Source organism: Gracilinanus agilis, chromosome 3, assembly GCF_016433145.1.
Source record: "Gracilinanus agilis isolate LMUSP501 chromosome 3, AgileGrace, whole genome shotgun sequence".
In the NCBI taxonomy this organism is placed as follows: domain Eukaryota; kingdom Metazoa; phylum Chordata; class Mammalia; order Didelphimorphia; family Didelphidae; genus Gracilinanus; species Gracilinanus agilis.
In genome coordinates, this window is record NC_058132.1 from 264,139,728 (window position 1) to 264,163,163 (window position 23,436).

General features: G+C 41.8%; 1 protein-coding gene across 1 annotated transcript; it reads right to left on the reverse strand.

The window, feature by feature from the left end:
* Positions 1-13,118: 13,118 nt before the first annotated feature.
* On the reverse strand, positions 13,119-21,304 carry TBR1 (T-box brain transcription factor 1). The gene is made up of 6 exons (XM_044666565.1): positions 20,613-21,304; positions 19,846-20,000; positions 19,381-19,502; positions 18,537-18,695; positions 17,415-17,476; positions 13,119-13,968 (listed from the first exon to the last, which is right to left on the reverse strand). The coding sequence occupies exons 1-6, from the start codon at positions 21,302-21,304 to the stop codon at positions 13,119-13,121; spliced, it is 2,040 nt and encodes a 679-aa protein (XP_044522500.1).
* Positions 21,305-23,436: the final 2,132 nt, after the last annotated feature.

Here is a 23,436-nt window from a genome sequence, read left to right on the forward strand (position 1 = left end):
TGTCTTAGCTATCCCTCTCATCGTTGAGTCATCTGAAAATGGGATAAATATCCTATGTAAGCCCTTACTTGAAGCATTGATAAACATGCTAAACAGCACAAAGGCAAAGAAAGATCCACTGTGCTGGAGATTCCCTTCTAAATCAACAGTGAACTGTAATAATAGTTACTCTTTGAGTCTAACCATTCAACCAATTTGGATCTCATCTAACTTTACTATTGTTTCATTCAGCTCTTTACCATTTTGCAAACAAGGAAAGGCTTATCAAATGCTTGGCTAAAACCCTAAGTAAAACTGTGTATAGTATTCATCTAATTAAGAAGTCTAAAAATCCTGTGGGGGAAAAAAACAGAATTAGTCTAGCAAGATTATGCCTAATGGATCCATGATAACTCTTCATGTTCACCAGTTCTTTTTCTAAATGTTCAATAATTCCACCTAGCTTTCTGTTACTAAGCAAAGACAACCATTGACCTATAATTTGAAAACCCAGTTCTCTTCCCTTTTTTGGAGATCAGGTCACTTGCCTTTTTGCAGTTCTCTTGTATCTTTCCTATTCTCTCTTTTCAAAATCATTTACAAAAGCTCAGGAATTAAATCGATTAGTTCTTTTAGTATCATAGGATATAATTTATCTGGCCCTAATGATTTGAACTCATCAAGGGCAACAAGGTATTCTCTTAATATCTTATCTCCCTTACTTATCTAGTATTTCAACTCCTTAGCTTGTTGCTGTTGTTGTTCTGTCTTTTCTAGTTCAGAAATACTTTCTTACTTTTTTTTCATATTCCTTAATATACTCCAAGATAGCTAACATGTTCCTTGCAGCTGCACTCCCTAGCCAGAAAATACTACCACAGAAGTTTTGCTTTTTCCATTCACGAACTTGTACTAATTGGTGAATATCTTACTTCACACTCTAGCCAAGCCTCTTCTTCACATGTGCTTCCCACCCTGGAATCGTAATCAAATTAATGTTACCATTGCTACAGAAAAGTTAGGTCAATCTACTCTACTGTGGTGCCATTCACCATCCTGTCCTTCCAAGCCAAAATGGCACTAGCTGGTCATGATTCCCTTACATGTGCTGTGTTCCCCTATTCTTTGAGACCAGGTGTTATCTTATTTTTCTTTTTTAAACCCTTACCTTCCATCTTAGAAGTAATATTCTATATTGGTTCCAAGGCAGAAGAGTGTGAGGGCTAGGCAATGAGGGTTAAGTGACTTGCCTAGGGTCATGCAGTTAGGAAGTGTCTGAGACCATATTTGAACTCAAATCACCCTGATTTTAAGCCCACTGCTCTATCTATTGTGCTACCTAGTTGCCTCAAAAAAAGAAAACTTAAATTCTTTTTCATTTTTTTCATCAATCTCTAGAATAAAACAATACCACATGCACTAGCAAATATTCCCTGGGAACCAAGGCAAATCATGTAGAGTCTTCATTTGCAACAGTGGCAGCTACAATCCTTGTTAGCTGGTAGAGATCTCAAGGGAGATTCCACTTACAGCCAAGACTGATACTTAGCACCAGGAGATGAAAAGTGACAGGTCACCACCCAAACACCATATTAGTGGAAATGAACTCCATATTTCCCAGGGCAAATGAAGACCATGATTTATAATAACATAAATATACTTAGTATAAATAATGTATTTCTGTGAAATACCTAAAAGGATTCTCTCTAATAAGTCAAAATAGTAAATAAAACAAGAAGCTTTGAAGATCAAGATGCTTCAAACCAGAATGGAAAGAAAATTTCTAATGTGATAATGCATTACTTCAACTCAACATCCCCTAACTTTGCCACCATGGAAGATAACCCTAAAAGCATCCTAAACATCTTAAATGAGATCAAGATGAATTGGGGGAATGGTCTCTAAAATAACCAGGGTACAATCTGGATTTCATTGCTTTCTCTAAGTTGGCCAAATTGTATTAAGGAAGAAATGACTTATTTTAAAATAACTTAATTCTACCTCCTGGAAGGAAACTCTGTCAAGAAGTAAGGGAAATTCAGAATATTGTAGATCGTAAAAATGCCTTTTTTCTCTCTCTCAGAATTTATTCAGCCCTAGTTTATGAGAATCAGATCAAGCTGAATATATAATCACAGTGACTTGTCCAGTTTCAACCAGCCAGTTAATAGCAGGACCAATTTAGAGTCCAAATGTCCTTGCTTTTAAGTCAGATGCTCTTTTTCCTATACTATCAATTGTTAAACTTTTACTTTGTATTTTCAAAGCAGATTTGCCAGACTATATATACCATACCATGTCACCAAGTTACCAATGATGCCTTCCCACTTAGTTTACTTATAAACTTGTAGGGTGTGATGGTATTTCATGATTTTCAAAACTCTCCTGATATAACATTAAGCACAAAAACAGTATAGGACACTATATGCCAAGTGGTTAAAATTCAATGCTCAGACTCTATACTAATGCTAGGACAGAGAGAACTGTTTCCATAGATAGAAGGTAATGGCTGCCTTGGTTGGTTTCAGCTTTATTCTTTGAGTTTCATCTCCTGAAGAGTTTTGTTCTAGGGACAGATCCAATGAGAGAATTCAGGCAATAACTTAGTGAAGAAGAATTTAAGGAATCACCAAACTCTCCCTTTTGCTTTTCTTGGCCTCATCCTCTTGTTCCCCACAATCACCATACTATAATCTAATGTGCTATTTTGAGAGATGCCTGCAGAGCAAAAAGAACTGTGAGAACCAGTATGATAAAGACTATAATCCTGTGGAGCTGTAAGGGTCCAAAAAGAACTGGGAGTTTAATATAGAAAACAGAAGAGCGGAAATGGATCTACTTACTGATCTGCAAATCTTGAATTGTGGGTTATTAGATCTGCTCTTTATTTTTTGTAGGCATGAGGAGAAAGGGCATAGAAATATGCCTTTGGTTAGTTTGAGACTTCAGAGTGATAGTACATCTGCTTCTATAACTATAAAATTCTACCTTCTGCCACCTTGGAAAGCAAGCCTAAGAGCCCATGTGTTCAATTCTATTATACTCTTCCTGAGGGTTGTAACCTCTTTGCCTTTCATCAAGTAAGAAATTAACATTTACTAATGAAGGAGTAAAAACTAATGAAGTAAAAGTATTTGCTAAATGTTTACCATTTGCCAAACATTCGGGATACAAATACGGAAAGCCAAATAAGAACTCGAGCACTAACTGAGGAAATACAACCTAATCGTGATCATATTTCAGGTCGAGTCAAGTTTTACCAGTGAGAGATGGGCTAGTATGAAGTAGTTCATGAAAGAACAAGGTAAAAAAATTGAAAATCGCCTTTTTCAAAAAAGAATCTCAAAAGGCCTTGGTTCAAATACTGGTTTTAACACTGTCTATATATTCTCTGGTAAGTATACTTCACCTCTGTCTCTAGCTTTTGGTTTTCTCATCTATGAAATGAGATCAGCTGTGCGGCCCCTTCTGGCTTGAGGTCTTATAGTCTTAAGAATTCCCGAAACAGTCAAGAAATACAATCATCAAGAGAATGAAAACAATCATACAGAAAACACACGCTAACCAAGAAAGTACTAGATGGTCATTCCCTCACCTAAATTTCCATGCACTGTTTTCTAAAATGAAATTACTTAGGGAAGGCTTAAGAGGGAACCAGAGACACAGAAACCTGAGGGATAGCCACGAAAAACAAAAATGACTAGGTAAGGAAGATGTATAAAGGAAAGCTGAGGAGGTGATAAAGGAGAGGATAGAGTTGCAGAATCGAAGTGCTAATTAGAGTTGAAAATGGCATCCAGAACCAAGGATGAGTGCTTAATAAGACTCTTCAATTTGGCTAAGTGAAGGTCATTGTTGATTTTAGTAAGAGTGATTTTAATGTTAATGCAAATGAGAAAGTAGTGTTGAAAGGGATCAAAAGAACTTTGAAAGATACTCTCTGAGTATCAAAAGAGAGTGGAGACAAAAGATGTATGCCACATGTATGCCAAGAATGCTGGGTATAAAGAAGAGTAGGGGAAAAAATATATAGATATATATAATAGACTGAAGTACCACCTTTGAAAGAAAAGAAAAATATTTAGTTATCCCTTAAACAGAAAAAAAAAAACACTAAAGGAGAGGGAAAAGTGAACACAGGGTAAGAGATAGGTTACAGAAGTACATGGAAAGGCAATAGACAATAAACAGAAAGTGGACCCAATCATACATATTGGATACATTGTATCTAATCTTTCTTCAGAAAGTTTTGTAATGGCCCTAGGCAATATTGTTCAGGTTTAGACCTAAAATACAACAGACTAAGAAATTAGAAGAGGATTTGTATAAGGGATGGCGGTCAGGAAAAAGAATAAAGAAGTGGTTGAGAAAAGAGGCATATAGAAAAGCTCTGTTGGTAAGGGAGTCAACAAGGGCAAAACGATAATATAGTTTGTTGAGGGAGACAGCAGAATTGGAGGAGGAATGAACAAATTTGTTGGAGGAAGTCAGTATGCTTCATTTGACTTTCTTCAAAAGAATATAGCAGAATGTGAGCAAAAATAGAGCACATTTCAAAGGTGAGTGAGATCAAAGAATTACTAAAAACAAAGTCACTGAAAAAACACAGCCAATAAAGACAAAAAGTAAAAGAAAGGTTTCAAATGAAAAAAGCACATGGATACCAAGGAGAATTAAAATTATATAAAAGAATAAGATTTTGAAAAGAGCTTCTGGTACTACAGAGAAGGTGCTATGCAAAGCATAAGTCCTAAGGTTATTGGAGAAAATATGGGTAAAATATTTTTAAATATTCAATCTATAAAGTGACCATCATTAACTATGTTGTGCTATACATTTATGAAATAGCAAAAAAACAAACAAAAAAAAAAACCTGATTTCCAATAAATTCCAATGGAGCAGGCCATCCAAAATAACAGAAATCTAAAAGGGTTAACAGAAAGAACTATCTAAAAATATCAATGTTAGTGGCAGATAGCCTATACTGAAGTAAAGATCTAAACACCCAATTTTGTCTACAAAAATAGGAGGCGACTGAAATTTTTCTTAAAAAGCACCTGATACCATAATTAAAATTTTATTCATTTAGATTTAGAAAGTTTTGATTCCAAAAACACCCACAATTCAGTTACATTACAAAGGGGGAAATGTTCTGTGACTGCATATGTTAGATGTAATCATAGAAAATACTATCTACTATAAACATAAGTGGGGAGATACTTGCTGGTAATCTAAAAGCAAATTTTTTTCTTTTCCTAGAACTCTAAGAAATCTAATGAATGAATATATATTAGTGCTTGTACATTCCATTTCCTGTAGTGAATTAAGGAATCATGCATCAAAATGCACACGTCTGAAATTGAAATGTATTTCTGATATCCTCTGTAGGCCCAACATATACACAATCTGTAGCAAATATTCAGTCACATCAACTATCAAAGTGATATGGCATGTATGGTACACAGTACAGGGCAGGGCAATATAGGGCTTGCTTGTCTGTAAAGGCTTTATTTCCCAACTAGTTTTTAATCACACTTGGCATGATCAGGGGGAACATGTGCTCTGCTAAATTTGAACTTTTAAGATGAAACTGAATTAACCAAGGACAAAAAAAAAAAAGGGCATCTGAATTTTTTTCTGTAAGATTGCAAATGTTTTTTTCCCCCCTTTCTCACTAGTAATCCTAAAAGGAACTAAATGCAGTTGTGTGTGTGTGTGTGTGTGTGTGTGTGTGTGTGTAGATAATAGGTAGGAAAGAGGTTGAAAGAAAGGAAGGGGTATGATTACAGTTTGAGAATAAATACTGCTAATATGTACCCATACTTTGAAAACATACTGAACATACTTTTTAAAAAATTCAAAATATTGAAGGTAGAGATTTACAATTAAAAGTCTTCTTCCAATAGCAGTGTTTGCTAACAAAAGGATCTCAGACAACATAGACACACTTGACCAAAGATAAGCAAGAAATTATTTTCCCCCCACTGGGGTTTTCATTTAACTTGCCATTTAGTTAAATTTGGGGAAACCGTCATGGAATCAGAGAACCACTATGTCCCCTGCCTATGAATTACCCCTACATTTTCTTTCCTTCCTCACTAGCAATGGGATCAAATAAGTAGACTATGTTAAAATTGCCAGACATAAAGCCCTGACCTAGTCACTTCTACTAATAATTTTCTCCCTGTGAAAACTCTCTGTTCTTCCTCGCAAACATTTCTGATACTTAGGATAGGTGCACTAGCATGCAGAAATTGCAAAATAAGTAAATAACTGAAAAGCTGGAATCTGAGAAAAATCCCTCCCCCCCCCCCCATTAAAAAAAAAAAAAGCTTTTTAAAATTCAACTTTAAAATTGCAGGTAATATTTACAAGGACACTAGTGTTATGTAATAGGTCAAATAACCTGAAATCAGCTTGTGGTACCAGCCTCTGTATAGATCTCTGTCTTCTGTTGGATGTGGCATTAATAATGTCACAGTTCACAAGTTTATGAAATTAAATATTGTCAGCAAGGGTCTCCTAAATGCCATGCTTCTTGTATTCGATTATATATTTATTTCAGAGTTAGCATAGTAAAAGGGAGTGCTATCACTGGAAGGATTATTAAGTCACTGCTTTAATGGAACTATTCAAATCCAGTTCCTCATGCCATGCCTTGTACACTGCTGCAAACCATACTGTGGGTGTAAAATACATGCAAGGCGGATATAATCAGCTCAGAGAGACCAGGGATTTGTACACCATCAGGTTTACTTTATTGGGAAAGCAGTGGGGTTTTCTTTTAAGTGAATACATTTAAAAATATGTTGCAACCTATTGTTATACAAGCTGAAGACGGGAGCCATGAAGATACACACATCCTAAAGCAGCTGAAATTAAATCCAGTACAATAGCAATAAGCAAACTCCTTACCTAGCTTGTCTTCAACTTTTTCAACCCATATGAAACATCTCATGAACCTGGGTGTGTCAGCAAATGTCCAAAAATAGATCTTGCTTAAACAACTATTACAACTGATTGGCGGGGTGGGGTGTGGGGGGAGGAAAGAGGGCTAGGGAGGAAGAAGAAAAGATTCTTTTACTTTTTCCCCTAACATCTCAGACATAGTTTCCCCTCTCCGCTTTTATTAATACGGGGGTGAAAGAGTTCTTCAAAATCTCTTTTTTAAAAAATGATAAAAATTCTCTAGAGTTACTGTGGTTAAAAAACATCAATGAAATGCAAGGAGCCAGGGTACCCTAATAGATTGTTTTAATTATGTGCCTTATTTAAATATACTTATATACAGATGTGAATGTAAACATGCACATAAATACATATGAGCAGTCCCCTGGTTCTTCATGTGCTTTGTATTTGGCTAGCTTATATTTCACATACACCAATAGTTTCCACTTTCCTTGTCCACCTTACCTAATGAGAGGCCTCAGAGCTGAAGTCTTCTGCTGTTTTGCTCTAAAATTCCTCATCCCCAAGTCTCCACACCTGAGGTGCCAGATGAAGATCGGGTAAAGATGACATGAGCACACAGGGGCACACACCTAAAGTACAATGCAAGTGCCTGAAATTCTCCTGAGTTAGCATTGGCCTCATCCTCAAAAGTTTTTCTTCTGATTATTCTATCAGGTAAAAACTTAGTGTGACGGATGATAGATGCATTTTTAACGTCCAGTAAAAAAATAAGGCATCCATGTTCTTTCATTTAAATCCACCTACATGGGAGAGGAAAATGGGAATCAGAAACTGGAGAATCTCGGATCATGCTCAAAAGGATTGAAATCCTTCCTTTAGTAAAGGACTTGGCTGGCCATCTTATTAAAATCAGTCAATTGCGCTGACATCTAAGAACCCTAAAAAGACTCAATTCCCTCCTCTTCCAACCCTGACCCCCTAACCCAAACCTTTCTTTCTCCTACTCTGACTGCTTTGAAAGCGCAAGGTTCGGTCGGGGGCTCTGGGGAGTGGTTTCAGCCCTCTTTTCGGTTTGAGCCGCTTGGGTCTCCAGCAGCCCTCAGCTCCAGTCTGAGGTCTAGCTAAGGGCATGACACCGCCCACTGGCCGTGAGCATACCCAGTACTGCGCATCTAGTAGCGCCTAGACACCGAACCCGTGATTCTGCGGCAAAAGAAAGTCTCTGTCCTCACGTGCAAGTGCTACAACCCAACCACCCCCAGCACCACCCCCAGAACAAATATAGAAATCACGAGGCACCCAACTCAGCATACTCAGGCCTAGGACGAACCCTAATATCCTTCTTTTGCTCAAAAATGTTTTCTCCCAGAAGCACCTAGGTCGGGTCTGAGCAGAAGCAGGACGTGGCCCATGCCGCCATGGCAAGGAAACAGGAATTGGAGGGGGAATGGGGTTGAGGGATGGGACGGTCTCTACTGCTGTCCCAGAAGTACTGTCTCTTAGTTGTTGGTCTGAAACCCCAGTGACTGGCTGGCCAATGGCTTCCCGCCGCCTCCTCTGACTCGCGGTCACTATGTTACTCCTGAGCCCAAAGCCTCTGCACGTTCTTTCTCCCAGCCAAGACCCAGTGCCCAGTCTAGGTTTGCAAGTGGAATCACAGATCTTCTGTTTGGGGGTTTTCGCCCCTTTGGAGGTAAATGAAAAGAGGAAGGAAAATGGAGATAAGATAAAGTGATTCTCAAAAATTTGAAGTCTCTTCCTCCCCCCCACCCCCATTGTGAGATCAAAGGATTTAGAGCTGGGAAAAAACTTGGAAGTCATCTAATCCCCAGTTCTTAACATTTTTTGCGTGCGTCATTGAGCCCTTTGGCAGTCTGTGAAGCCTAACGACTTCTCAGAAGGATTTTCTAAATGTATAAGATAAAATGCATAGGATTATAAAGGAAAACAATTATATTGAATAGTTATAAAAAAAAATTTAAAGAAGTTTATGAATTCCGAATTAGGAGTCCCTGCTCTCTACCCACCCCCTTCGTAAACAGTTTAGAAAACGAAGGTGTAGGGAAGTTAAGCCCTAAGAGGAGATGAAGAATTTGAACTCAGGTCCTCCAATTCCAGAGCCAGAAGGACTACCTGTTACCATGCTACTTTACTAAGCCTTCATTTTATGGATGAGGAAACTGAGGCCTTTAGCCCCTAGATGTCTTGCCCAACGTCACACTGGCAGAGGAAGAACTAGGATTTTGACCCCAGGTCCCCCAACTCCATTCCCAATGATCGTGCCCCTTGCTTAAGGAAAGAAGAAAGAACCTTCACGGTACACAGAATGTCCTGAAGTCTTGACTCCAGGACTTCACTCTCTATCTAGACCCAAACAAAAATAATATGACTTCTAAGCGAAAGGAACAGAACGCTGCATACCCTCCGTGCACACAGACGCCCTTCCTCGGGCGAACTCTGGGTTCCCTTGAACAGCAGCAGCTTCTCAGACACATTGACAGTGTCACTTTACAAGACATCGAACCCTTTCTGGAAGCGCTGAGAAAATGATCATTGCTTTGAAAAGGAAAGAAAAGCGTGCTGCCGAGGGAAGAGCAAGGAGCTGCAAATTTACCTCACGCTGACTCAGTCCACACAGCAGATGGTGGCAGAGCCTGCAAGGGAAACGACCTCCCCAATTTTTTTTTAAGTACTTCCTAATATCAGCAAAGGCTCGTCTTTCTGTACTAGGCACTTCGTTCCTGTGAAAATCTATCCCTGTCTCTGAGAACCTCATTTACCGCACATTGCGCGGACTGCTTTTGCTCACTGGTGGCTTTTGCTACTAGAGAAAGGAAGAGGCCACGAAACGCGCGCAAACTTGACCACAACGCGCACACGTGTACATACATTCAACGACCCCCCCCCTCCCATCAGAAGGTGCACTACAGTTCCACTCCCCCCAAAATAAGTAAGTAAATAACAAAAGCAACAAGCTCAAAACAAAGCAAAACAAAGCAACTACAAGCAACAAACAACGACCGTCGAGTACCGAGGACAAACCTCCACTTTTACTTACAACTGTGAGGGCACCTTCTCAGCATCAGACTCCAAAAGAACCGCACGAGAAATGGGGACAAAAGGGGTTTGGTTACATATTTTTAAAAAATGTATTCTCACATAAGGAGCTCCACTTGTTACATATGAACCGTAATTTGTACTTTTCTTCTTGTTGTTTGGTATTTAAGGGGTGAGGGAGTATGGGACAAAGAAAAAAAAATCAGAGAAATAGCAGTTTTTGCTATGTAAGACAAAACAAAATTCCACGGAGCGCCGTCTAGTGGTAGTCGAATTGTCCAAAGAAGGCAAACGAGTTGTACTTGGGAATGAATGTCTTCTTCTATTTGGTACTTTTGAGTCTTCTTTAGATCTGTCAGACTTAAGGGGGATATATTATGACCTTTAAGACACCGAAAAACATAGTATCAGAAACATGAGGATTATCAGCTAGACAAAAGTTTCGAGATTGGGAAGAATCTTAGCACCTTACTTCCAAATCGAGTGGCAGTCACCTGCACAAAAAGAGGCGTTTTCCCACATCAGACATGGGCAAAGCTCTGCAAGATCCGCAACTGAGACCTAACTGTGTTCCTCTTCCTTTGCCCTACCTGTAAAGTTGGATATTGTTACTTGTATATTAATTCCTCAGAGAGAATAAGGGCCCGTGATCCAACGGGGCGCCGATTCAGTTTTCTATTTGACCCTTAAGCACTCTCAGACACTTCTCAATATAAACTGATTGATTTTTGAATGGACCTTTTTAACTCTGAGTACAGAGCAAGAGCATTTTTTCTTCATAGATTCAGCAGCTTCAGGAAGAAGAAGACATTTTCCGGAGCTGATTTAACCAAAATAAATAAATAAATAAATAGTACTCTTGCCTCAGAGACCACGAGTTAGTAAAAGACAATTATTGGAATCCACTACCTAAAACTTGTCCCAATACTACTTTCGCAGGCCTTTTTATTAACTTCATCCACTCAATTCACACATGCATGTATGCATGCATTCATAGGTAGATACACACACATACTCCAGTCCATTCCCATCACCTCTTCCCTTTTCCTCTATGAATTTTAAGTCAACCCCTGATTTTAAAACGTCTCCTTCTGCTTGCTTTTGTCTCGGAATTTCTGGGAGCAGCAGTTTGAAAAGATGGGGGGAAAGGCATACTCTTCTGAAAAGGAAAAAAAAAGTAAAGCAAGATGATGAGAAGTTTGGAATAAAATATTATTTGGAATATATGGAATAAAATATTTGTAAATAAAAAGGATAGGGGAATTGAGTCGTGATTAGTCCTGGGGAAGGGAGAGAGGGATGTTATAACTAGATGTCTCGTGGCTGTTGAGGTTTTCCCTGATCATTTAAAATTAATCACCTATTATAATTGAATTCTCTTCAAATGGTAAACTGCTTTAAAACACCGTGTTAAAGTTTTAGCAGATTTATTTTACTTGTTATACACAGACGATACAAACGAGCAAAAACAAAACATTTCTCAATGGAGCTTGTACTTGTATAAATTATTCAGTTCACAGACAAAACATAACAAATATAAAAATCACAACATTAGATTTACAGAAGAGTCAAAAATATACACACGTGTAGACCCTGAATTTCTATTAGGAAAATCCCCCCCATGGACTGGAATCTAGATTGAATATTGTGTATTATGCATATTTCACGTTATAACTTAAAATACCAAAAAAAAATTGTAAAAGTTTGCTACACAACATTCGAAATCCTACTAATCTACTTCCAGGGGGATTAATGTTCCTTATCAAATGTAACAAGACTTACAAGAAGAAAAAAATCAGTCTTACTCGCACCAATGCTAGTGTTTTTCCAAGGAAGTCAGATTTCAGCTGTTTTCTAGGTTAGAGGGAAAAATCATTTTCAAAACTAAAATGCAGCAAAATATACAACTCACACGATTCATCTTCACTGGACTACACTATAGTTACCAACAATTCAATCATCTATATCGTTTTAGAGTATTCATTACAAAGATTTACAGCATATAAAGAGGGAGAAAACTGAAGAGAAATTCGGAAACAGTTTGTCAGCATATTTGGCACCTGCACAGACCAGTAATGGATTTGGCACTTTGGGAAAAACAAATAAGGCAAAATAATATTGCTGATGTCGAGCTATTTGATTTAGGAAGTGAGAAAAAAAACTTAAAAATTCAGTTAACTTTGCTTTTGGGAGGCATCATGCCATTTAATTTACTTTTCTATAAACAGATTTCCATTCTTTATAGGAGTTAGGGTGGGTAGGTACTCCTTAGCTATGTGCACTTAGGGCACAGAGTAAATTATTCCATGCGAGGGATTGCAGAGAAGTGAGAAACCCATTACTCATTGCCATAGCTATTGGCCATTTTACATTACCAGAGCTTCTAGAATATAGTTAACCATCTCTCAAGGAAAATAAATAAATAAAGTTAAGCATGAACTGGTTTTGTGCCTTCACAATAAGAATAAAAACTAGCCATTCATTACAATAAATTAACACTATGTACAGACATTTCACAGGCTTTGTTCCACTAAAGTTATTAACATCCCTACCATCCATCCATCCATTCATGGATAAGGAAGGAAGCGCTGTATGGGCTCCAGTTTCTAGAGTCAGGCGTCCTATTTATTAATGAGGGTAAGGGTTGGAAAAAGGTGTGGAAAGGATTGGAATTGCTGCATTCCTATAGCACTGCTTGGCTTTTGCCTGGCAAAACCAAGGACTGTCCAGATCTCCCAAAGGTGAAGGATTTCATTACAAGTACAGTAGAAGGAAAGAAAAACAAACAAACAAACAAATAGTAGGCCAAGGAAGGGGAGAAGAGGGGAGGGAAGGCAGGGTAGAGACTTAAATAAGGGCAACTTCGTGGAAGGGAAGAAAAGCAGGGACATTTAAAGGGGCTGGGGGTTACAGCTAAAGTTGAAGATCAGTGCGCTAACTGAAGAAAAAAAAAGGTTAAAAACACACTTGGAGATCTGTATTTATTCACTGCAGACGGCAATGGCAATGGTAGGACTCAAAGAAAATGCACGAGATGCGGAAGGTGGGGTTGTAGAGAGTGGAAATGGAAGGGGAAGAAGAAAGACTTGTCCGGGTCTGGCCTGAGGGGGAGATGAGAGGGAGTCTTGGGGCTGAAGCGGGGCCTAGGCGGTGCTGTGGGGCGGCCAAGTCTAGCTGTGAGAGTAGAAGCCGTAGTAGCCTATGTCCTTGGCGCAGTTCTTCTCACAGTCCCTTTGGGTCAACACTTCGCTCTTGAGTGGAGAGGAACTCTCGGACACCGGCGTGTCAGACGGCGAGATCCGCCTCCGCTTGGCCTGCTCGTAAATCCCAGAATCGGTGGAGTCGATGGACTTAATGGACGAAGGGGTCTCGATCCAGCTGGAGTCGGACAAGTCTTTGGGCTTGGAGTCCTCGGAGCCCGGGGGCAAAGGCGAGCGCTCCGTGGCCAGGCTTTCTGCTTCCTCGCCCAGGTAGGGGTTGCTGCTGGCCATGCGAGCGGCCGCCGCTGCGCTGTTGGGCCAACAGGAAAGCATGGAGCTGGACTTGCTGCAGTACTGCGGGGGACTGCGGGCCCCCCAGCCAGACGGGTCTGCGTAGTACCCCAGAGGCCGGCCCGTGCAGCCTGCAGCCTGCAGCGGGAGTGCCTTGACGCCTGCCGCCGCATACGAGAGCAAGGTGGCTGCGTTGCCTGCGAAGTCAGTGGCTGTGTCGTAGGCCGAGGCGGCGAAGTCCAGTCGGTTGTTGGCTGGCGTGACAAACCAGCGCTGGGGCGACGGGGCACCGGGGTCCTCGGCCTGCTGGGGCGACAGGAGCCCATTGGTGTGAGGCACGCTGCGGTCTGTGCCTGGGCCTGGGCCGGCCCCGGCCCCCGGGTGGAAGCGTGCCTTGGCGTAGTTGCTTACGAACTGGTCCTGCAGGAAGGAGCCGGCCATGGCATAACGGGCCCCTGGCACAATCTGCGAGCGGGGAGAATCGTTGGGCGAAGGGGTCAGGCGGTCCATATCGCAGCCCGTGTAAATCCTACCAAGAAGGAGAGACAGAAAGAAACGGGAGGAATGGCACGCAGTGTCCATGGAAGAAGAGGAGGAAGTGGAGGAAGAGAGCCCCAGGGTCAGGAAAAGAGAGGGAACTCTGACCTCCTCCCCTAACCTCCCTCCCAAAATAAGTATACATCCCTCCTGTGGCCATGCCCAATTTCAAGAAGCCGTCCTCTATGAAGACTGGGGGGGAGGGGGGGGAGGGACAAGAGAGGGCACGCATCCCTTCATCCCCACCCTAGGAAATCACTGACCCGTAAGGAAGGTCCGTGTACTTGGGCATTAAGAAGGCCCTTAGTTATAGAACTAAGACTACCACTTCTTCCGTTTCTCAGTCTCTTTGTCATGCACATACGGTCCTTCCAAAATGTACAGTTCAAGGGCAAAGGAAACAAACAGAAGGTCTTCTTTTGCCCTTTGCTTGGTCAAAACATATTTATGCATATTCACAAAGCCAGAACGATTTGCAAGGAGTTACTTGATTAACAGGCTCTGGTGGTCAAGGGGTTTCTGTACTCTGGAGATTTTTTCTTTAAGGTTTTAGAGAGAAATTTTAAACAAAGGCTCCCCCTTCTCTCTACCTCCTTCTCCTTCTTACCACTCTTCTTCCACCCTCTGTTACTTTCACTAAGTCCCTTAGAAAGTAATCCATATCTTCTTAGAATTCAAAGGCCTGCACATTCATCTTTTCTTTTTCTTGCATAAATGATACAAGAAATATAAATGTGTGTGTACCCTCAGAAGGAGCTATTGAAGGAAAAGAGCCCAACCAACACTAGAATATCTTGGAGGCACTTTTTTAGTCTTCTATTGTTTTCTCTTTACCTCCACACCCACCAAAACAAACAAACAAAAAAAGGAATCTTTTCTTGTAGGAAGAAACTATGAAAGAGAAATCATTTAAAGTTTTTACAAAGGAAAATATTTCTCTTATCCAACATCCCCCACACATTCTTCTTTCTGGACCCCTATCTCACACAAATAAGAGCCTTGAATCTGGCTGTCAAAAAATTGAGGCTGAAACCTTTTGCTATCCAACTATCCCCAGGCAATCCCAAAAGGCTTTAACTGGTAGGGTTAGGTCACTGGCAGCTGCTGTGCTGGCCTACAGTGGCATGAATGACTTTTGTTAGAGAATAAGCTTAGGCCTCTAGGCTAATAGAACCTCATTAGAGATTATTTGAGGGAGAAAAAAGGCTGTTAAGATGAATAGGAATGTATCCACCTACAGATCAACAAAAATCCTCCACTTTCAGTTAACTAAGACATGAGCCCTAAAATGCTCACCAATGCATCTTTAAAGATTGAGGGAAGGGGAGGAGGGGGGGGGAAGGATGTGTAGCTAAAGGAGAAGAGTTCTTTCATATCTCAGTTCCATTTGGAAGAGAGTAACTTGTTGGCCACAAAAACAACTGCTGAATTCTCCAAGGGTAACATCTAAATTGAAATCTAATTTTTCAGAACTTTGCCTTCCCCCAAACAAATAAACAAACAAACAAACAAATAAATAAATAAATAAAGGGAAAATTCAGAATTCGAGTGCAAGGGAGGAGGAAGGGAGGAAAGCAATATTTCCTTTTTGCTCAGGAAAAAATTACATGGTTTTGAAAAATGCTCTTTTCCATAATAAACACCAGCTGATTTTAAAATCAAAGGGGGGAAAAGAAAGATGAAGAAGTCATAAGCAAGTGCCTTTTAAAATAGATTTCTGCAACATTTAGCCTTTTAGGAGTTGGGGAGGGACAAGAGAGCATTAACAAGTAAAAGGGTTCCTCTGCACTAGATAATCAATATAAGTAATCTCTGTCCTGAAATTTTGTTGTATTTTAAAGATGAAAACTAAGGGGGCTGGAAGGGAAAAAAAGTAAGCAACTACTTCTTTCTTCTTTATTTACTAAGATACAGAAACAGTGTTGCCAAAAGTTGGTTTAACCACCTACTGACAGTTTAACTAGATCTGAACCCCTTGGGAATCCTAGACCCATTTGCTACACTAAATGCAACCGAACAGATGTTAATAATAAATTTTTTAAAAAACTAGGATTTTAAAGGTCTCTTCTGTAATATCTCTGGTAACCAACGCATTCTGGATTTACCTGTCTTCTATACTGTAGCTAGAACCCTTTGCAAAAGACTGTCCCATGACTCCTCTTTTAGGGAGGGAGTAAATAGGGGGAGCACAGTTACTTTTGAATAATCTTTCGATAGAAGAATAATACTTTGGTTGGTCTTTTTAAAAAGAAGATGAAGATGCAAAATGTATCACTATCAATCATCCTAAACCCAAGCCCACAGTTTCTTAAACTCTTCTCATAGCATTGACAAAATCGAGTACAGATTGGATTTAGGGGTTTAAGAAATGGTGGCATCTGCCCGGAGCTGGAAATGAAGCCGCAGCCCTGTTTCTTTTTTCCCTGCAAATTTAATCTGATCCTACGCAGAGGGCGGCTACAACTTCGTGGCAGTATCCCAGGCACTGAGAGCAAGCCATCTAATTAAGACTTGTGTCTTTCCCTTATATGGTCAAGGGAAAAAAAATAGGGGGAATCCCCACACTCCTTTGAAATCTAGATTTAGAACTCACTATCCACCACCATCCAAACCCAGAGCCACGGAGCCTGGTCCCCTACACTAATGCTCTGATCTAGAGTGAGTTTAGTAGGGATTGAGTTTAAACGGAAATGTTGCCCCCAAAGAAGGGAAGATTAAGTAAGACAAGAGGGACAAATATGAAAAAGGGAAATGGAAGGGAAAAGAATAAACGTAAGTTTCTAAGTCAGATCCAGAAAGTAAAAATTTGGGGGGGGGGGAATCATTTCCTTTTGACGGTATTTAAATGTGCACCAAATCCCGCTTCACCTCTTTCCCCAAACTCAAACTGTTAAAGCAAGCAGTTCATCACATTAGCTGTAGGCTTCTGTACATTTTTATCTAGTCCACAATAATGAATAGGAAATGCTATTATAGGAAACTTGAATGTCACATATGCCAATAAAACTCTCCCAACTGCCAAAGCAACGTGCAGTTTCGGGCAGAATCCGGGACAAGCTTCAGATGCAAACAATCTGAGTTAGGCATCTTGCAGCCACACACAACAGGACTGAACCCAGAGGCAAAACTATCTTCCAACAACCAAGCCAAAGTCCCAGAACCGACTGAACAACATCTCAATTCAAATAAAAGCTAGATAGAAACTAAAAACATCTTGACTACACCAGAAATGCAACCAACTTAAGAAAACCTCAGAAAAGGGTACAAACAAAAAAGAGGGAGAGGAAGGGAGGGAACCCCATTACAACCTCATCCTCACACGTTTCACTTCCTGAAAGCTTTCTATTCCACAATTCTACAATTTTATTGAACTGATAAACGTTGCACTTATTATTGTGACCCCGAAGAATGAAGAAAAACAGAAACAAATTTACTTACGTGTCATAGTTATCCCGGAAGCCCTTTGCGAAGGGGTTGTGATCTATTTTCAATTGCGTAATCTGAGGAGAAAAAGATTCATATTTATCTGCCAAGTCAGAGAAATCGTACTTTTGAGAATGTAGAATCAGTCCATTATTAGGAGGATACTTTCATTAATTAGATGTACGGCTTCCCTTATTTAAATATGGGGGGGGAAGGTAACGGAAAAGTTTAAATGAGTAATAACTTAAATGAAAGGCCCAAATTAAATGCATGTTTTTCATTAGTTCCTGTTCTGCGTTTATAGAATTTTAAATACATATCACAAATGCTTATTAAAAGCAATATATTTATTCGGTCAGAAACATTTCCAGCGAGATTGAATTTATGACCAGATGTTGACTATTGGAACCCTTTCGGGACATTTAGAAAGACTGTGTTGACATTGGTATAGCAACTGCAATGAGCAGAGAGAATTTTCATTTCACACATTAAATCCAAGTTTCACCTAAATGAAAGCACCTACTAATAAAATAAAAGTTTTAGTGTATTTTGCCCCATCACCCCCATTCCAGACATCAGCAGCTATTGACAGCTTTTAAAAACTTGCTTTTAAAAAAGAATGCTGGATTGACCAATGGAGCTGATTCCCTTCTGAATATTCCCTCCTTAATATGAATGTTTCCTCAGTCTCCCAAGGTGGTGATTTTTGTTCGTTTTAGCCTTCAGTCCTGCCCACCTAGGAAACAGTTTCAAACGCATTTTGATTTTCTGTGATAACGAAGGCGCTCGCCAGGAATGAAAATGCAAGGGGGAAGGGGGGGGGGGGATCTGCTTGTTTTGCAAAGGAAGAAAAATTGAGGAAGAGTTTTTTTTTATCTGTTCTTGTTTACAGATCCAATTCTAACTCCTCGAATTAAGGTCGCCAGAGATCCGGGAGACCAGCTAAGTACCAAAACCGGTCCCCGAAGTCAGAGGCAATAAACAATCGTATTCCCCTATTGCCAGCAATTTTTGGAGGGTGCACCTCCCTCCTATCCTGCGAAAGCTAAACGCTGTGACTGCTGCTGCTGCCGCTGCTGCTGCTGCCAGAACCTGGGGGTGATGCCTGCTTCAAATAGAATGTACAAGCCCGGTTACATCTGTGTTTTGGTAGGCGGTAACCGCTATGAACTGTGTCTCTGGAAAGGTGAAAGTCTGGACCCTCCCTGGCTGGTTGGTATCCTCGGTGCCATCTTCGTTCACTTCCACCACATGCAAGCGGGGCTGGTACTTGTGCAAAGACTGTAAAACCACCATCTGTCGTGCGGAGAGAAAAGGGGAGAGACCCAGCGGCAGGTTAAAACAGTGTGCCTCTACGAGTGTGTGCGTGTGCGCGCGTGGATGCAGTATGAGGCATATATTATATATTTTGCAGGACCTGCCTCTGCTCGCTAGTCTGGTAACTAGGGATAAGACCTCGCCATCTCACAGCTGTCAGAAAAAATCCGACTAGATCACTCTCAAGAAAATTTGACCCGAACCACCCATCCCTTAGGCCATCTCTTCCCTCCCCCCCCCCCATAGGAGGGTCTTGCATTTATTCACCCTAAAAAAAAAATCCGGCTTTTCTTTCAGAAACCAATCAACTGAATATTTGCTTTTGGGAATCTGGGAGGAAGTAGGGTAAGAAGGGAGATTTTAATCCGTGTTTCTTTGTTCATTTCATTTTAGTAGGTTGAAATTAAATTTTAAAAGACAGAAAAAACCCAAATGCTTGTCTTTCCAGGAAGGGGAAACTGTTTTGATTCGAGGAGGAGGAGGAGGAGGAAGGGAAGAGATAATTTAATATAAGAAATAGGTAGTACTACTTGTTTTTCTTTCTGGTAGTTAATTTTAAAAGCTGAGGGAGACGAGAGAGGAGGGATTGGGAGATGTGAGTGTATGTGTGTGTGTGTGTGTGTGTGTGTGTGTGTGTGTGTGTGTGTGTGTGTGTTTCACTGACCTGGCCATTGTTGTTTGAAGCTCCTTTGTTGTTTGTAAGTTTTAATTTCCCAAAAGAGATTTCTTGGCGCATCCAGTGAGCCCCTGTATTGGGGGAATCGGGATGCATATAGACCCGGTTTCCTAGAGAAACAAACATACATTGCTTATACATGCACACCCCCACTCCCTGCCACCGTGTTCAAGAACCCACATGCATACACAAACACACACACACACACCTTGATCAGTAAATCACTTTAAAGAGGAATTTTCTGGAGGCATTCTTTTCTTTTTATTAGCTATAAATGATTAAATTAGCTTTTGTATAGTCTACTCCTCTCCCCCCCCCTTCCCCGTCTCCTTTTCTTTAAAAAAAAATTGGCCAATCGTTTTTAAAGTCGCTCGAGCCAGTCCACAAAGGCTTTAATTAATCATTCTCACCTAAATATGTGTCAGAAAAAAAGTGTTAATTGGAAGAACTTGCCTTGTACATTGGTGTCCGCTTTGCCGCAAGGAACCCATTTCCCTCCTTGAAATCTCCAGTGATTGGGATCCGCCAAAATTACATCCACAAAAATATTGTAATGAGCCGTGGGATCCAGACCAGAAATGTTAAAACTTAAAAAAGGAAACATGCGCCTATTTAAATTAAAAAAGAGGGAGGGAATAGGAAGAAGAAAATAACGGAAGAAAGAACAATTAACATTAAAGATTTTGTGCGAAAACAAAACAAAAAACAAACAATGCCCCAGAAGTAAAGGCAAAACTTGCCAAGAAAGCATAGATGTCGGGTTAAAGACAGGACCAGGAGAAAGAAAAAAGAACGCGGAAGGGACCTGGGGAGTGGAGGAAGAGAGGGGTGGGTTGGAGTGGCTTTAGCGGCAGATCTTCCCTCTCTCCGGGAGGAGAGGCAAGGAAGGACCCCGCTTAATAAATGAACGCATCCTTCTCCAGTTGCCGGTGCCCAAACGGCCCTTTCCCATCTTCCACCCTGGCAGGTCAGATCGTGGTTCTAGATCGCACCTTTACCCTTCCGGTTGTCACCCCATACACGCACAGATCCCTCCACTATCTTTTTTGTAAGCTAGGAAAATCGGGGTTCATACCCCCCTGCTGCTGATTCCCCCCCTCACCCGACCCTCACTGCCTTAGTCGCCACCATTCTGCGGACTATCCGCTAGTCCAGCAGGCAGCGGCTGTACGAGCAGCAGCAGCAGGAACAGTAGCAGCAGCAACGAATGTAGCTTTTACCTTCCCTGTTTGGTGATGATCATCTCTGTTTGATGCCGATGAAATTTCAGCCAGAGTGGTCTGTTGCACAAGTAGACCTGAGCTTTGCCGGGCACAAGTCCCGGTTGAGTAGAAGAGAACTGATAGAAAGGCGCTCCTTGGTAAGAGTGCCCATACTGTTGAGGGTAAGGATAGCCCGCCGCTGGATAGCCCTGTGGCGAAGAATTGGACAGGAGGCTGTTGTAAGCTCCATTGGTGATCACGGGGTGGTGTGCCATGTAGCGACTGGGGCTGCCGATAGAGAAGGCAGGGTGCGCGGGTCCATGCTGGCTGGGGTAAGGGAACATGGTACTGGGAGCAGTGGCAGCGGACTGGGGCTGGCTGGACTGAGAGAGGAGATAGCGATCTGCAGCAGATCCATCGAAACTGTGACGAAGCTCAGAGACCCCGTCCAAGACAGGAGAGAGTTTACTTCTCTGGACGTCCCCTGGTGAGTCCTTGGAGTCAGGAAAATTGTCTGTATCTGACTGATTCGTCATCCCCCTGGTAATTTTTTTCAAAGGTGAACTTCTCTCCAGGTTGTCAGTGGTCGAGATAATGGGATGATCATGCAAGACAAGCTCAGATCCGCCTGAATGTGGGTAACTGCTGCTCACATTGAGAAATTTCTTGGAGAGCATGATAGAAGGAGAAAGACAGTGCTCCAGCTGCATAGCTCTAGAACCAGAGCAATCGCCCTCCCTTCCCTGGTTTTTAAAGTGCTATTTATCATAAACTAGAAATCCACAGACCCCCTCACTAGACGGAAAGCACTTCAACCAGCAAATGCTTCTCAAAGGTTTGATTTACTTTTTTTTTTCCCTGGGAGAAGAGATTGGCCAATTGACACTATGCAGCAATCAGAAAAGGCTCACTTTTGATCTTGCTGCCTGTGCAGCCGATGAAACGGCTTCTGCCATTGGTTAACTGCTGACAGTAATTTAATTAGATAGACATTAATTAGGATAATCACCTGGCTCCTGGTCGCGATGATCATGGCAATTTGAAGGAGATGATTTTATTGTGGGCAATAGGGGGGGAAAGTGTGTGTTGGTTCTACGTGATCATTGTTGTGTCACCTTTAAGCTTTGTGACCACTGCTTTAGGAAAATTCAAAAGACTTGCCATTTACTAAACATTTTCCAACCCCCTCCCTTCTTTTGGGTGGAGGGACGGGGGAGGGGATTCGATGTTGGGAGACTTTTCAGTTTTGAATGAGCCAAATATTCAGTTGAATGTAACCATTTCAAAGTGCAAAGTATACAAACCACGAGCCGGTGGCCTCAACTAACCCTGTAAAAGTTCCAGAATTTGTCTTTTCCAGCTAATACAAAAGTACACAATACCTGAGTTAGCCCTTTGTGAATGGGTCATGTGTCTCATACTTCCCCCTTCTCTATTCTCCCTCCCCTCCCCCTTTCTTTTTCAAGAATTAGCCGCTGCTCGTAGTGGTCGTGGTGGGGAGAGTGAGTGTGATGTGGGAGGAGACGGAGTGGGCAACAGTAACCAACCCACCCACTTCTGGAAGGTTTTCGTTTCTTGGTTGACTACAGACCCAGTGGCAATATAGGATCTCATTTTTAGGTTTTGAAATAATAATAAGCTGTTGAGCTGAAGTGCCTTGATGTATTTGCAGTGATGTTTACGGGTTCTTTAGTAAATAAATATTTTATCTGCGTGCTTGAATGCAGATTATCTTTGAAGCATCTAACTGATGTGATATTCAGGCTTTTGCATTTCTTGCCATGGGAGGTCCCCTGTCGTGGCCAGTGGATCAGAAGCAAGGCTGGGAAAAGGGGACTGTTCCCTTTGTAAATACAAATATCAGATGCAGTGGTCTTGGGAGACACAAAATGGAAGTAGTGTCAAAACTAGGATCGCTGCTAAAGGAGAGAGAGAGAAGACCTAGAGAGAAAATTAACCCACGTCTCTGATTTTGTAAAAGGAGGGGAAGAAACCCCTCATTTGAAGAGGTTTTTAAAATCATAATTAGAACAAGGCCCGAAGCGACCTCGATGTATGTGTGAGGGGATTGAGGGGTGGAGGTGGGGGAGGGGGATAAGATTATCCCCAAATCACTGACATAGCTAGATAAAAGACAGACACCCAGCTTACTCTGGCTCGGGGGAAGCTGGCATAGCGAGAGAGAGAGTGATCAAACCTGCTTCCCCACTGTAGGGTGCACCCGCAACCCCGCCCTCCTGCAGCTTTCTTTGCCAGGCTGTGTGCGGTGGGTGAAAAGAGAGAGGAGGAACCGCAACCTGAGCATCGCGGTTCAGCCCAGACAGGTCTGTGAACTCTCCCTCGGGTGGACTTTCAGCTCTGTCCACCAGTAGGTGCGCCCGCGCCCCGGGAGCCAGCGCAATATGCGCTAGAACGGACGTGAGCGCACCTCCCATCCTTTTTCGTTCTCTCCTCACTCCGCCTCATTGTTCTGCAGCCCGCAGCGACTGTAGCGCGGGGTGGTTGAGATGGAGCGGGCTTCCCCCTTGCACTCAGCCTGCGAGGAGGAGCCACCCACCTGGGCAGAGGAGGGAAGCTAGGCCGGGGATGGGTAACGAAACAGCGCCTGGCAGGGCTCCTGACGGGGGGGGGGGGGTGCGGTGAAAGGGAAGGGGGGGACTCCTTTCTTTCCTACCAGCGTTTGAAGAAGGGGGACGTCGCTTAGCTAAGCTGGCTCCCCAGAACTCTTGTTCCGCAGGCAGGGCGAGCTCAGCTTTGCAAGAACAACACCTTCTTGTGGCAGGGATCAACCATAACTGGGAGACCAGAGTTGTAGAGTTGGAATGGTAATGATATACAGGGG